This window comes from Phacochoerus africanus, chromosome 5 (genome assembly GCF_016906955.1).
Source record: "Phacochoerus africanus isolate WHEZ1 chromosome 5, ROS_Pafr_v1, whole genome shotgun sequence".
NCBI lineage: Eukaryota > Metazoa > Chordata > Mammalia > Artiodactyla > Suidae > Phacochoerus > Phacochoerus africanus.
The window spans coordinates 76562317-76578488 of record NC_062548.1 but is presented as its reverse complement, the minus strand read 5'-3'; the positions used below and the strand labels follow the sequence as shown (position 1 = coordinate 76578488).

Here is a 16172-nt window from a genome sequence, read left to right as displayed (position 1 = left end):
TTGGACCACCCCATCCCTGGTCTCTGTCATTTTCCCTTTCACCTAGCACCCTTTACCCAGTCATCTTGTACACAACAAATCTCGAACATAGTGAACACGGTGATCACTCAGTAAGTATTTGGGGCACCCTTGTCCGTTTCTAACAGTGGTTTGCTGTGTGCATTCTTTGAGCCTGAGCGATTGAATCGACAGAAGAGGGCAGTATTGATGAAATTAAAAGCTGGGGTGAGCCTCCTCTGGGGCCTTTGGCAACTCCCTGAAGCAGCCTGGGCTTCAGAGGTGCAAGGAGGACTTGGGGGACCGAGAGGATTGCGTTGTAGCTTCTGGAGGAAGGGTGGCCTTGGGGTATCAGGTGCCTGAGCTGGGGACGGGCCTGGGCGCGGCTTGGAGGGGCGAGGCCAGCTAGGGGGCGGGGCGAGCGGAGAGCGCAGGCTCAAATGCGGGCAGAGCGCCGGGCGCTCTAGTACGACTGCAGCACTGGGAGAACCATGAAGCCCCTCGCTGGCGGGCTCCCCTGCTTCTTGACTTTCGGGCTGTGGCTGGGGCTGCTACTTCTGTGCAGCTGGGGGTGCCCCGGGAGCGCCGCGCCGCGGTCCCCGCCAGAGAAGATCGGTAGGCGAGAAGGAGGCGGCGCAGGGCGGAGGTGGCGAGAATAAGCCCGGTGCCTGGCGGCGGCAGCCTGATACACTAGGCCCGGCACCTGTGACACCCGCCGGGCAGCGCCGAATGAACCCTCCGCGCAAGCGGAGCCCTTTCTGGCTAGCGCCCCAGGGACCGCACTTTCTCGAGGGTGAAGACATCTCCGTTTGAGGAGTTGGCTGTAGAGGGGTAGACCTGGGGCGGGGAGCCGGAGCCAAGCGTCCCTGCGGCCCCTGTCTCGGAGGCCTGGGGCTCCGAGGAGGCTGAGGCCCCTCCTGCCGACTTCTCTTGCTGCAGTTGCGGGAGGACAGTCCCCTGGTTGGTCCGGGAGCTACAGGCCGCTTCCGCTCTGCAGCTGAGAGGCCCACGAGGGCACAGCACACCGAGCAGTGCAAACAACCTGACCGCGCTGACCGCGTCTCCTTCCCTTGATGGGCTTGGGCGCCCTCGCCGCCCCGCCCCGCAGCTCTACCCATTCCCCAGCCCGGCCCGGCTGCTCCGCTGAAGTTTGCCTGCTCACAGAGGCCACTGGCTTGCACAGTTTTCTGCCTAGAACGACTACACAGCCGAAGCATTCACTCTTAGTTTCAGTCTTTTTGGTGTTTTGCTCTGTTTTTTTTTTTTTTGCTTTGCTTTTTAAATTCCCCTTAAAGCTGTGTTCTTTGGGATCATTAACCTGTTCACATTAACGAGACAGAGCAAATCTAGGCAAAAATGGCGGCCACTTTATTTAAAATGCGTGCTGGAAGGGCCCACCTCCTCTGTTCCCATGTATTGGTCACAAAGAATGGTGTGCGGGCCATTTGGTGCCTCCGCAAAGAACTGTGAGAATCTTGGGGCATTGGGGGAAAAAAAATTAGTGTCAGTTTGTAAGTTTATCTACTATCACTTTTGCCTGGAGGCAGTGACTGTCCAGATTCAGAGTTCTATCTTAACAGCAGCTGTCACTTGCCTCCCTGTCCCCAGGCTTCCCTAAGTTGTTAATAGCCTAAAGTAACGTCTGTTAACAGTCTTTCAAAAAACGAAACCTACAAAGCTGATAAGAGGGAAAAAACTGTTTCTTTTTTCCCCCTCTAGCGGTCATTGGAGCTGGAATTGGTGGCACTTCAGCAGCCTATTATCTGCGGCAGAAATTTGGGAAAGATGTGAAGATTGATGTTTTTGAAAAAGGAGAGGTGGGCGGCCGTTTGGCGACCCTGACTATGCAGGGGCAAGAATATGAGTCAGGAGGTTCTATCATCCATCCTTTAAATCTGCACATGAAGCGTTTTGTCAAGGACCTGGGTATGTGATTTCTTCTTAGAGCTAAGCAGACTTCAACATCCATGGATGTTGTTATTAGATAGGGATCTGAAACTTTTCTGCCTTGTTAATTGTCTTTTATAGAGAAGCTGGTAAAACTATTTTGCTCACTTTTCTGCTAGCAATTTGTCCTGCCTTAGGAGCTGTTCTGCTGTAATGGGACACTAGTTATCTGTATCTTCAGGTATCTGGAATTACAGCCATGGGGCACAGGGTGGGGATGGTTGCTGTTGCTGGTTTTTAAATCTCTGGGTTCATGTTAAAGAATCAAAGAATAGTTTGAGTTAGGAGAAAACCTAGTGTGCTCATTTTACAGCTGAGGAAATGAGAGTTGAAATATCTAAGGTCATGCACATGTGTCTAGAACTTGGGACATCTGACCATGTCCCTACCAGCAGAAGTGTTGGATAGATCGCAGGGGAAGTCTGGCAGGCCTCTGCAGGATCCTTCCTCAGGGAATATTGTGTAATTTTGGCCTCTTTCCACTTAGCCGAAATATCTAGTTACACAAAGTAGGATTTGCATAGGAATGGGGCTGCCTCCTTTTCCTTAGCTGCTTTCCATGGTTCCTGTGGATGCTTCCTGAGCCTCTTTCCTCCATGAGGGCAAGAGTGTACTGGGAGCAGTTTATCCTGCAAAGATGACTGTCTGACATTTCTGTTTTTAAGTTGAATTCAGCTAGTACTGTGACTTTGTCTTTTGACGTTTTAGTCCTTTGAGATTCAATATAGCCAGTCTAATTTTGAAGTGTCTGCATGACCATCCAACCCATCTTTCAGAGAAGCTGCTTTTGGACAGCGTGGTGAGTGTCTAGTGTAGCACATACTGTTCTAAAGATAGAGTCCCTGTAAGGTGCCTCTTGAGAACTGGAGGAAGCCAGGATTCATTCCCTTTAGAGTGTCCCCAACAGCTTCCGATTACCTTCTTTCATTTGATCACAGAAACCACTGACTTAGCTACCCTTTCTTTGTTTTTGCAGGTCTCTCTGCTGTTCAGAGCCCTAGTGGCCTAGTGGGGGTGTATAATGGAGAGACTCTGGTGTATGAGGAGAGCAGCTGGTTTATAATTAACATGATTAAACTGATTTGGTACTATGGATTTCAGTCCCTCCGAATGCACATGTGGGTAGAGGATATATTAGACAAGTTCATGAGGTAATTTTTTTCTCTTCCATTTAACCTAAGACCTTTGATTAGATGATCTTTAGGAATTGTAGTTTTCTTGGAATAGTTCTCTATCTCTAACCATAAGGCCTATTTGTAAGATCTTTAGGCAAAATGTTTTGTATAAAATATGTAGACCATTTATCCACTCGGAAATTGAAAGGGTAGTTAATTTTTGCTTCTGAAGACATATTGTGCAAATGCTTATTTAGTGTTGGCAGACACTTTTCATGGCTCTATAGATGTTAACTTCTTGAAATCTCATGACAGTTCTCTGAGGTGGGTACTGTTATTAGCTTCTTTTTATAGATGTGGAAGGTGGAGGCATAGAGAGTTTTCATCTGTGCAGATACACCCACCTAGTAAGTGGTGGAGCTGGAGTTCCTACCCAGGCAGTCTGGCTCCAAAGTCCTCACCCTTAATCTCTTATGTGTGTTAGTTTTGTGTGTAGATGAATAAAGTGAAGTGTACAGGAGCTTGTAGAAAGGGTCAGAAAACTTAAATTAGCTTTATTTAACTGTGACATGTTGTTTCAGTGAGCCAGCAGCCTGAAAGAGCATATCAGTTCTGTGCCACAAGAATTTAAGATATTAAATTCCAGTACTGTCCTGGGTAGCGAGAATACAGGTGCCTCTTTTCCGTCTTTGTATTTTTCTATATTTCAACATTTTTTATGTGTATGAATGCGCATTGCTTTGGTAAGTAGGAAAAATAACAAAATAATGAGGCTAACTTTGGAAGATACAACCTATTTTTTTTAAGGCTGTTGGCATGTGCTGATTTTTATGCTGGTTTATAGTTTTAGATGTTGGAGAAATTCATTCAGCTTGTAAATGCCAATAATATTTCATTTCTATGGCTGTTCCAAAGTAATAAAATAATTGCTAAAAAGGTAAAATTACATATCATATGACCAAGTATTGACCAGAACAAATGTAAGAGTTGAGCAGAACAAATATACTCTAGTTTCTGTAACTTATAGCAGTTAGGGATTTCTTTCTTTCTAAAAATCATTCTGAGGTCAATTCCTTGAACACCTTTCCAGTGGATATGTTAAGTTCAGCTATAGTGCAGCTTGTTTTAAAAAAGTCATTCATTTATTTATTAATTCACCAAATACTGAGTACTTTTTTTTTTGGTCTTTTTGCCTTTTCTAGGGCTGCTCCCACAGCATATGGAAGTTCCCAGGCTAGGGGTCTAATTGGAGCTTTAGCTGCCGGCCTACGCCAGAGCCATAGCAACGTGGGATCCGAGCTGTCTGCAACCTACATCACAGCTCATGGCAACGCCGTATCCTTAACCCACTGAGCAAGGCCAGGGATCGAACCCGCTACCCCATGGTTTCTATTCGGATTCATTAACCACTGAGCCACGACGGGAACTTCACCAAATACTGAGTACTTATTATGTGCCAGGCAGTATCCTAAAAATGTGGGACCTAGGACATGTCCCTGCCTTTAAGGGATATATATTCTAGTAGAGAGACAAGTAGTTAACTAAGAAAATAAATAGAATTTGTGGGAGTTCTTGTTGTGGCGCAGCGGAAACAAATCCGACTAGGAACCATGAGGTTGCAGGTTGGATCCCTCGCCTTGCTCTGTGGGTTAAGGATCCGGCGTTGCCATGAGCTGTGGTGTAGGTTGCAGATACAGCTTGGATCTGGCGTTGCTGTGGTGTAGGCGGGCAGCTGTAGCTCCTATGGGACCCCTAGCCTGGGAACCTCCATATGCTATGGGTGCAGCCTTAAAAAGACAAATAAATAAATAAAATGCTCATATCCACTCTCCCCTTTTTTTTTTTTTTTTTTTAAAAAAGAATTTGTGTAGAGACATTCAGTCACATTTTAAAAGAAGATGGCATGTTGCTACATGCTTAACAGGAAAATCAAGTTCCCATAGCATCAGATGCAGCCCTGCCTGTGTGTATCAGTTTTTTGGACATGTAGAGAATTGCCCTTTGAGAAATTAAGAAATCACTTTTGAAGTGAATCCAGGGTATTACGGAACTGTGAAAAAGACCCAGTGAGGAGATACAGAGATTATACTATTTTTGATTTTGGAAAACAATGCCCAGGAGTTCCCGTCGTGGCTCAGTGGTTAACAAACCTGACTAGCATCCATGAGGACTCAGGTTCAATCCCTGACCTCACTCAGTGGGTTGAAGATCCAGCTCCAGATCCAATTCAACCCCCAGCCTTGGAACTTCCATATGTCGTGGGGTGTGGCCCTAAAAAGACAAAAAACAAACAAAAAACCCCAAAATACAAACAATGCCCAAACTTTATGGAATTACTTTCCCTTCCAGTGTATCTTTGATACTGGATTATATAGCACTGACCTTTATGTTGTTTAAAGGCCCATGCATCATACATTTCTATTTCTTTCAATAAATTAAGAATAGGCAAAAAAAAAAAAAAATAGGCCTATCTTATTTTGATAATTTTATCATACCCTATGAGATAGTTGGAGAAAGGGCAGATATTGAGCCAGCATATTACCAGTTGCTTAAGTAGTGAAGTATTGCTAGAATTGTGAAAAAGCTGCCTGCATGTTTTCTCTTTCCCAGGAATCTCCTCTTCTGACCCCAATGGGAGTCTTGACTCAGTTACAGTGCTGTAGTCAGTCTACTTTCTTTTTAATGCTGTACCAGTTGCTAAATAGTTGCAATATCACTGATGTCCCGAAAACCAGGGTTGGGAGACCTACAGAGGTTGTCCAAGAGGAATCTGGAACAGTGAATTCCCCTAGATTTCAGTAAAGCAGAAGTTCTCAACCTTGGCTGCCCATTATATTCACATGGAGATCTTTTAAAAATAAGGATGCTATCTATGTTCTACCCCTAGAGAATTTTGGAGTAGGAATCTGGGCATTATTATGGTCACCTCAAGTAAATCTTACCTATAGTCAGAGTTGAGAACCACTAGGTTAAAATGCACAACTGGAAAATGTTCCTGAGTTTTTTTCTTTCTTTGAATGGTGTAAGAAATCTAATGGTTCAATCCCTGGGCCTTGCTCAACATCTTGTCTCCCTTTTTTTGGATCTGTATGACGGATCCAGTTGTCTCCTTTGGAAAGTGGCTTGTGTGATCTCCTGTAGAAACTTTTTGGGGTGCGTTCCCTTTGTGGCTCAGTGGAAATGAACCCAACTAGTAACCATGAGGATTCAGGTTCCATGAGGACTCAGGTTCAATCCCTGGCCCTGCTCAGTGGGTTAAGGATCTGGTATTGCCCTGAGCTGTGGTGTAGGTTGCAGACATGGCTTGGATCTTGCATTGCTGTGGCTGTGGCATAGGCTGGTAGCTACAGCTCCGATTCAACCCCTAGCCTGGAAACTTCCATATGCCATGGGGACAGCCCTAAAAAACAAAAAAACAAAAAACAAAAACAAAACCAAAACCCAAAAAACAAAGCAAACAAATAAAAAAGGCTTTATAACACCCTCTTTTCCCTAAAACAAAAAAAGTTACTCCTGGCGTCCCCATCATGGCACAGTGGTTAACAAATCTGACTAGGAACCATGAGGTTGCGGGTTGGATCCCTGGCCTTGCTCAGTGGGTTAAGGATCCAGCGTTGCCATGAGCTGTGGTGTAGGTTGCAGATGCAGCTCCGATCCCACATTGCTGTGGCTCTGGTGTAGGCCGGTGGCTACAGCTCCGATTCGACCCCTAGCCTGGGAACCTCCATATGCCGCGGGAGCGGCCCAAGAAATGGCAAAAAGACAAAAAAAAAAAAAAAGTCTAAGAGTCATCACATTACTTCTCTGCTCAGACACTTTCAGTGGCTCTCTATTTCATGCAGAGTAACAGCCAAAATCTGTACCATGGCTTGGAAGACCTGATAGGATGTAGATGATTCCATTCATTATTATTATTATTATTATTATTATTATTTCTGGCTTTGCCTGCATAATGTGGAAGTTCCTCTGCCAGGGATTGAACCCGCATCTCAGCAGTGACAACACTGTATCCTTAACTCACTGAGCCAAAAGGGAATTAATTCCCTATTCATTGTTTTTTTTAATTTCCTGTTATGGGCAGAATTGTGTGCCCCCCTTTTATATGTTGAAGCCCTAAGTAGCCTGTATTTCAGAATGTGACTACTTGCAGATAGGGTTTTTTGTTTTATTTTTCCTCTTTTGGCCACACCCATGGCATGTAGAAGTTCCCTGGCTGGGGATTGAACTGGTGTTGCCACAGAGACAATGCCAGATCTTTAGCTTGCTGCTCCACTAGTGGGAACTCTGAGATTGGGTTTTAATAAGGTAATTAAATTAAAATGAGGCTTTTAGACTGAGTCCTATCCAGTATGACTATTGCCCTTATCAGAAGAGTAGATTGGAACACACAGAAGAGGCAACAGGCATGCATACACACAGAGGAAAGACTAGGGACACAGCAAGAAGGTGGCCATTTGCAAGCCAAGATATAGGAGTTCCTGTTGTGGTACAGTGGGTTAATGGTCTGGCTTGTCTCTGTGGAGGCACCGGTTCAATCCCTGCACCAGTTTGGTGGGCTAAGGATCTGGTGTTGCTGCAACTGTGGCATAGGTCTTAGCTCTAGCTCAGATTTGATCCTTGACCTGGGAACTTTCATTTGCTGCAGCCAAAAAAGAAAAATCAATCAATCAATAATAAAATAAAACATTGGAGTTCCCATCATGACTCAGCAGTTAGCGAACCCGAGTGGCATCCACGAACCTGACTAGTAACCATGAGGATGCGGGTTTGATCTCTGGCCTCTCTCAGTGGGTTAAGGATCTGGCATTGCCGTGAGCTGTGGTGTAGGTCATAGACATGGCTCGGACCTGGTGTTGCTTGCATCCTCACCTTCAGGCGTTTGGTCACATGTCATCTACTCAATGAGGCTTTCCTTGATTACTTTTTGGACCATCTTACTTAGTGTAGCAACCCTGTCATCTGCAAACATTTCCAATCTTGCATTTGATTTACTTTCCTCCTTAATAATTATCATCTTTTAAACTGTTATGTAATTTGCTTGCATTTATTTATTTATATTGCTTGTTTCCCCTAATCCATTAGGGCAGAGTTTTTTTTTTTTCCCCCCTATGTTTTATTGACCTCTGCATCCTCAGCACCTAGAACAGTGTCTGGCTATAAGCTGATGCTCCATATTTATTGAATGAATAAATGAATGAGTGAATAAATGGTTAAAGGTTATATAAATGTAGTTTTAAAAAAAGGCTGTAGGAGTTCTTGTTGTGGCTCAGTGGTAACGGACCCAACTAGCATCCATGAGGATGTGGGTTTGACCCTTAGCCCTGCTTAGTGGGTTAAGGATCTGCCATTTCCTTGAGCTGTGGTGTAGGTCGCAGACACAGCTAGGATCCCACCTGGCTGTGGTGTAGCTTGGCAGCTGCAGCTCTAATTCAACCCCTAGCCTGGGAACTTCCATATGTTGCAGCTTAGGCCCTATAAAGACAGAAAAAACCTAAAAAAGCTTTGGGAAAAAAAAAAAATTGGAGTTCCCGTTGCTGTGGCTGTGGTGTAGGCCAGCAGCTGTAGCTCCAATTTGACCTCTAGCCTGGGAACTTGCATATGCCATGAGTGAGGCAAAAAAACAAACAAACAAAAAAAAAACTGTATAAATAATCTGATTACCAGAAACTACTTGCTACATCTTTTTAGTAAATATATATTCTAGTGCAACTAGTGTTGTAAAACAGTTGTATTGTCTCACATCACCCTTGAAGAGACCTTTACTTAGGAGGCTTGCTTGAGTGGGGTTGGGGCTCAGTGGGAGGAGGCAGGGAGTAATTGCTTTATAACATCATATATAAGTTGTGTGATTGGCTGCTACTATGCCATGTTGATCATTAGCAAAAGATTACCCATCAGTGTATGAAGTATTCAATGTATTATTTTCCTAAGAACTCAGTGTTTTCATCCTACTTTTTCCAACTTCCTAGGGATTGGAAGCCAAATGATATGGTTAGAAGGAATTATTTTAATTTCTCAGTTTGGGCACTGAGAATTTTCCCACAATTTATTCAACATTGTTAGACAGTGGGCAATATTGAAATGGATATGACATTATCCATTTAATGTCACTTTTAAAAAATTACAGCTTGAGAGAAGAAAGTTGATGTAAAAACTCTTCTCTGATCACTGAGAGAGATTTTTCTTTGGCACTTATTTCTTCCTCTGTTTCATACTTATCTATGCATGTGCCTTATTACCTGTCCCTAACTGTAAGTTCCTTGAGAGAAGGGAACTATGTCTTTCTCCTTTTTGTATCACTTGCAATCTGAAAAAATACATATTGAACTATTGTATGAACTAATTTATGTGGACAGTTTTTCAAGTCCATGAAGTGCAGAGAAATATCAGGTGATATTTTCTAAAAAATAAAAAATACAAAGCAGAATCTAAATGCGAAGCATGAGTGCTAACTTTTATGGGACTTTTGGAGATGATGACATCACTGGGGATTAGAAAGTTGGGCAAGACTTTGCAAAGGAAGTGGGGTTCAAGCTCTGAAGGAAGTGTAGCTAGCTGTTCCATGATTAGGAATGGGAAGTGTATTCCAGGTAAAGAGAAAAGTTGGGAGCAATATATAGAGCATGCTTAGAGACAAGTGAGTGGATTCAGCTTCAGGTGTGTGTGTGTGTGTGTGTGTGTGTGTGTGTGTGTGTGTGCGCGTGTGTGCGCGCGCGCCAGGGGTAGGAGTAATTCAGGGGCAGAGGGGAAATGTGACTCTTGAGCCCTCTCCTGGCCATGTGACTTTCAGACAAGTTCTTTAACTTCTACTTTGTTTCTTTATCTATGCTTAGAGCAAAGGAGTTAGACATTTTGAGTTTGGCTCTAAAAATCCCTGACTTAAAAAAAAAAAAAAAAGTCAGACCCTTATTTTGTGGAGTAACAAGCAAGATGTTTTTCGAGTAAGTAGATCAATGACAAATTAAAAAGGGTATTTTAGGGCTTCTGAGCGATTCATAAATGTTTCAAGGAAGAGAAACTAGAGGTAAATAAGTTATTCATTTTAGTAATTTGAGTATAAATCCTGACTTAAGGTCAGAGAGATGAGAATGAAGTAACAAGAGAGATATTAGATTAATAAGGTTTTCTTCTTAGGTGGGAGAAGCAGAAAGGAGAAATGAAATGTTTAAATTTGAAACTAAATGAACTGAGGATGACATGTAGGATATTAGGAATGAACCGTTAGTTTTGGTTGGGCTGGGGGTAGGAGGAGAGGATCAAGCCTAGTGGAAAGGTAAAATTTAATTTTATTTATTTATTTATTTTTGGTTGTTGTTGCTGTTGTTGTTGCTATTTCTTCGGCCGCTCCCGCGGCATATGGAGGTTCCCAGGCTAGGGGTGGAATTGGAGCTGTAGCCACCGGCCTACGCCAGAGCCACAGCAACTCGGGATCCGAGCCGCGTCTGCAACCTACACCATAGCTCACGGCAACGCCGGATCGTTAACCCACTGAGCAAGGGCAGGGACCGAACCCGCAACCTCATGGTTCCTAGTCGGATTCGTTAACCACTGCGCCATGACGGGAACTCCAAATTTAATTTTAGATATGTCTAAGTGTGCTGGAAGATAAGAATGAGAACAAGATATACCCACTTCTTTAAAGGTGCTCCCAGGGGGTTCCCACTGTGGCTCAGCAGTAATGAATACAACTAGTATCTATGAGGATATGAGTTCCATCCCTGTCCTTGCTCAATGGGCTAATAAGGATCTGGGATTGCTGTGGCTGTGGTGTAGGCCAGCAACTGCAGCTCTAATTCGACCCTTAGCCTGGGAACCTCCATATGCTGCGTGTGCAGCCCTAAAAAGCAAAAACAAACAAACAAAAAGGTCCTCCTAGTGACCATATTAATGCAGAAGCGGGTATGCAAAGAACAGTGGGCTTCCAGAGGAGGCAGAGTGAGACGGAGGGCCAGGAGCTTCTTCGGTACCTGGTGAAGGTGGTGACTGAGGTGCATCTCTAGGAATAGGTAGGGACTCGTCAGAAGGAAACATGAAAGTCAGTTTAAGTCTTTTTGAGTCTTAGGATGCTGTTTAGGATGCTATTTTCCTTCTTTAGGTACACCCTTCTCCCCATATTGTTTGATTTTTTTTTTTTTCTTTTTGGTCTTTTTAGCCTATGGAAGTTCCCAGGCTAGGGGTCGAATCAGAGCTGTAGCTGCCACCCTATACCACAGCCACAGCAACTTGGGATCTGAGCCATGTCTGTGACCTACACTGCAGCTCAGGGCAATGCTGGATCCTTAACCCATTGAGCAAGGCCAGGGATCAGACCTGTGTTCTCATGGATAACGAGTTGGATTTGTCACTGCTAAGCCACGATGGGAACTCCTGATGTTTTTTTTTTCCTTTTTTCTTTTTGTTTGTTTGTTTTTCCCTTCTTAAAAATCTTGTTTAGTGTTTAATGGCTGTTTCTCTTCTATTCAAAAGGATCTACCGCTACCAATCTCATGACTATGCCTTCAGTAGTGTAGAAAAGTTACTGCATTCCCTAGGAGGGGACGACTTCCTTGGATTATTTAACCGATCACTTCTTGAAACCTTGCAGAAAGCAGGCTTCTCTGAGAAATTCCTAGATGAAATTATAACGCCTGTCATGAGGGTCAATTATGGCCAAACCATGAACATCAATGGCTTTGTGGGTAAGTCAGGGCTTGAAATAGTTATGGACATTAGTTCACAGGGTGGTTTACTTGATACTGTGGTGGCTTCTTCCTTTAGTCTATGATTTGGAGACTATCTTTCTTTATGAAACCTCAGACGCAGTAAAAATGTTGGCGAAATCGTGTATATGTAGATGTGCATTTTAATGAGAACAGAGTCTTTAGCTTTCATGAGTTGAATGGTTCTCTACTGGGGGAGATTTTGCTTGGGGCCATTCGGCAATGTCTAGAGACATTTGGAGCAGGGCTCAGCTAATTGGGGATGGGCAAAGGGTGGATAGAGGGCCTCTGTATTACCCAGTCAGGATTAAAACATTTTTTCTCCTACTGCTGACAGGAGCCGTGTCAATGTCCTGTACTGATCCTGGCCTTTGGGCAGTAAAAGGTGGCAATAAACTTGTTTGCTCACGGCTCCTCCAGGCTTCCAAAAGCAATCTTATATCAGGCTCAGTAATGTCCATAGAGGAGAAAACGAGGACCAAGCAGACAGGTGAGCTTGAACTTCTATTGTATTGTTCCTCATTTCCCCTGTAGAAGATAATTGCTCAGGGAGGAAAAACTTCTTTCACCATCTCTCTCAGTTTCAAATGATGGAATTTTATTTATTTATTCATTTTTTCACTTTTTAAAAAAATTGTGTTTTTTAAAAATTTTGGGATAGGAGTTCCCGTTGTGGCTCAGTGGTTAACAAATCTGACTAGGAACCATGAGGTTGCGGGTTTGATCCCTGGCCTTGCTCAGTGAGTTAAGGATCCAGCATTGCTGAGAGCTGTGGTGTAGGTTGCAGACACGGCTGAGACCTGGTGTTGCTGTGGCTTTGGTGTAGGCCGGCGGCTACAGCTCCGATTAGACCCCTAGCCTGGGAACCTCCATACGCTGCTAAAGTGGCCCAAGAAATGGAAAAGACAAAAAAAAAAAAGTTTGGGATTCCTATCATGACTCAGCAGTCACGAACCTGACTAGTAACCATGAAGATGCGAGTTTGATCTCTGGCCTCACTCAGTGGGTTAAGGATCTGGTGTTGCTGTGAGCTGCAGTATAGGCCACAGACAAGGCTCAGATCTGGCATTGCTGTGGCTATGGCTGGCAGCTGCAGTTTTGATTCAACCCCTAGCCTGGAAACTTCTATATATAGCCCTTGTGGCCCTAAAAAGCAAAAAAAAAAAAAAAAAAATTTGTTAGTGTATAGTTGATTCATATGATGGAATTTTAAATTGGATATGTTGTTATGTAGAAGTATTCACAAAAGTGTTTGAGTATAGTGGCATGACTCCTTGGATTTTAAAAAAACAATCTTGGGAGTTCCTGTCATGGCACAGTGGAAACCATCGGACTAGGAACCGTGAGGTGGCAGGTTCAATCCCTGGCCTTGCTCAGTGGGTTAAGGATCTGGTGTTGCTGTGAGCTGTGGTGTAAGCCAGCGGCTACAGCTCCGATTAGACCCTTAGAACCTCCATATGCCATGGGTGCTGCCCTAAAAAGACAAAAACAAACAAACAATCTTGGAATTGTTGCTGTGGTTCAGTGGGTTAACGATCTGGCTTGTCTCTGTAGAGGCGCTGGTTTGATCCCTGGCCTAAGAACTTCTATATACCATAGGTGTGGTCATAAAAAAGAAAAAAGATAAAACTTCTTTCTAGAGAAACTGCTAAGAAGGTATAGAATTATTTTTAGAAGCTAATAAAGTATAGTATGTTAGAAATACTAAGAAATGTATGGTTCCTTATTTCCTCTAGGAAATCCTACAAAGGTGTATGAAGTGGTCTACCAAACCGGACCTGAGATCCATTCGGACTTCTATGACATCGTCCTAGTGGCCACTCCACTGAATCAAAAAATGTCCAATATAACTTTTCTTAACTTTGATCCCCCAATTGAGGAATTCCATCAATACTATGAACCTTTAGTGACAACTTTAATTAAGGGGCAATTGAATTCAACTGTCTTTAGCTCTAGACCCTTAGATGAGTTTGATCTCAGTACAATCTTAACCACTGATAATCCAGATTTGTTCATTAACAGCATTGGGCTTGTGTCCTCTGTAGAAGAAAGTAATAATCCTCAACCAAAAGCGGAGAGGGCACACGTTTGGAAGGTCTTTTCAGCAGGACCTCTTACTAAAGAACAAATTTTAAAGCTCTTTGTGTCCTATGATTATGCTGTGAAGCAGTCATGGCTTGCATACCCTCATTATACGCCTCCAGAGAAATGCCCCTCCATCATACTTCATGATCAACTTTACTACCTCAACGGCATCGAGTTTGCAGCAAGTGCCATGGAAATGAGTGCCGTTGCAGGTTACAATGCTGCTCTTCTTGCCTATCACCGCTGGAATGGACATACACACATGATTGATCAAGAGGACTTATATGAGAAACTTAAAACTGAGCTATGAAATGCGGTTATCTTTTTTTACCCCCTCTCCTGGTTCCAAGTGGAATATCACTGGCAAAAATAAGAACATAACCTGAGCAGATAATTTTGAATCAATATATTTTGCCATTATCATTAACAAAAGTAATCCCAGTGAGACATAAGAAAATGCAAGGTTCTAATTAAGCGTGAAGGCATAATTATGCCATCTCCAATATTTCTTAACTCCTTTTTAATATCCATCAGCAGTGTTTTGCAAACTTGTCTGATCATAAGAATCATCTGAAGTTTATTAAACATGGATTCTGTAGCTCCTCTGGAGATTCTGGTTTAATAGGTCTGGGTTGGGGCCCTTGGGTTTTGATTAAAACCTTGGAGCATTATAAGCTGAGCACTTGAAGACATCTTTTTGTTGGGGCTAGTTCATTTGTGCTTCACAGCTGGATGTGATCTGCAGTCAGATAGATAAAACTATGGGAGCTGGTACCCTATACCTGCCTTTAGTAATTTTATATTTTTCAAAGTAAATAAGCCCAGGCCTGAAGCCTTGATTTTCAGAATGTTCTTTTGATTGCTTCTGTTCTCATTTGTATTAGGGCTGAAATTCAGAAGTCTAGTAGTATAAACTTAAGATGTCATACAAAAATTTCAAGTAAAATGAAAAGCAGACTATTGATTTAAGGGAAATTGACGTTCCATTTTCAAACCCTCACACGAGGAGCTTTTAAAAATGCTGATAAAATACTGACAGAGCCCCACAACAGAAATTCTGATTTAATGGATTGAGGATAGGAACTCAGCTTTTTGTAGCTTTTCGTAAGGTGCAGCCTGGGTTGAGAATCACTGATTTGGGGGTATATGAAGTCTCCAAAGGGTTTTCAGTGCCTTAAAGATCCCAAGAAACCCAATCCATTATCAAAGCAGATCCATATTGCAAAGCATTTTCTCTCTCGAAAACTCTAGTATTAATCTTGATAGTAAAAGTATTGACAGTCTAGAGGCAACCACATTTAGAGAACCATTTCTATAATTCAGCTCTACATAGTTGCAAAAAACATGAGCTTGTCAAAGTTGGTGATTTAAAAAGAGCTACTGGAGGAAAATGAACAAAAATGTATTCACGTCAACTCTAGTTAATTTGATCTCTCCTGCTACTCTTTTGCTGTAAACATTTCCTAGGAATAGGAAATAACATTCTGCCATCCATTTTGTTCTATTTTACAAGTACTTCACGTATACATTGTATACCATTCTCTACACTTCTAGAGAAAATACAACTTGTAGGCATTTTACCAGACCACAAAAATAAGCTTTAGCATTTGCCTGATAGGTTTCTTAAAGTTGGGTCTATGATACGATCACCTGTTCGCTCTCATATAAATTTGCGCACCACAAAATTTATGAACAAGGTGAATATATTATGGGCAGCATTATCACTATCCTCTACTCCACAAAGACCACAATCATTGCAATGTTTTTCTCCAAAATTACATTTCTACCCTTGTATTCAAAAATGTGCCTCACTTCTGTTCAAAATAAAACAATGACATTATTACTTTCTGTGTTTTATTTGTTATACTACATGGTTGAGCCTTCAACAATGTGAGCCTTAAACAAAAGTCTGCATATAACTCTAGCAGGCCTCTGCATATGTGGTTCCTCTAGCCAGTTCTGAATCCATGGAGTCAACCAACCATGGATGGTGCAGTACTGCAGTATTTACAATTGGAAAAAAATCTAAGTGGACCTGCGCAGTTCAGTGTTGAATGTAACCATACTAGGAATGTCGATGTACTTGGAAAAGTCAGAGTACATCAAAGTTACAAGAATTTTGAAAATTCCAGTTAATGTTTCAGAAGAAACCCACCCAGGTCTGTAGCTTATCTCTGTTCAGTGATATAAGACAGAGAAAAAGAGTATCCTTACCATGTTTCACATTTAGGAAGATTCTTCTATTTTATTTTTATTTTTTGTCTTTTTGCCTTTTCTTGAGCCACTCCCATGGCATATGGAGGTTCCCAGGCTAGGGGTCGAATTGGAG

The 16172-nt window shown here is 42.7% G+C and overlaps 1 protein-coding gene across 1 annotated transcript; it reads left to right on the top strand.

The window, feature by feature from the left end:
* Nucleotides 1–423: 423 nt before the first annotated feature.
* Nucleotides 424–15686, top strand: PCYOX1 (prenylcysteine oxidase 1). The gene is made up of 6 exons (XM_047781838.1): nucleotides 424–612; nucleotides 1717–1923; nucleotides 2921–3095; nucleotides 11526–11737; nucleotides 12096–12248; nucleotides 13495–15686. The coding sequence occupies exons 1-6, from the start codon at nucleotides 489–491 to the stop codon at nucleotides 14151–14153; spliced, it is 1530 nt and encodes a 509-aa protein (XP_047637794.1). The 5' UTR covers nucleotides 424–488; the 3' UTR covers nucleotides 14154–15686.
* The last annotated feature ends 486 nt before the right edge of the window (nucleotides 15687–16172 follow it).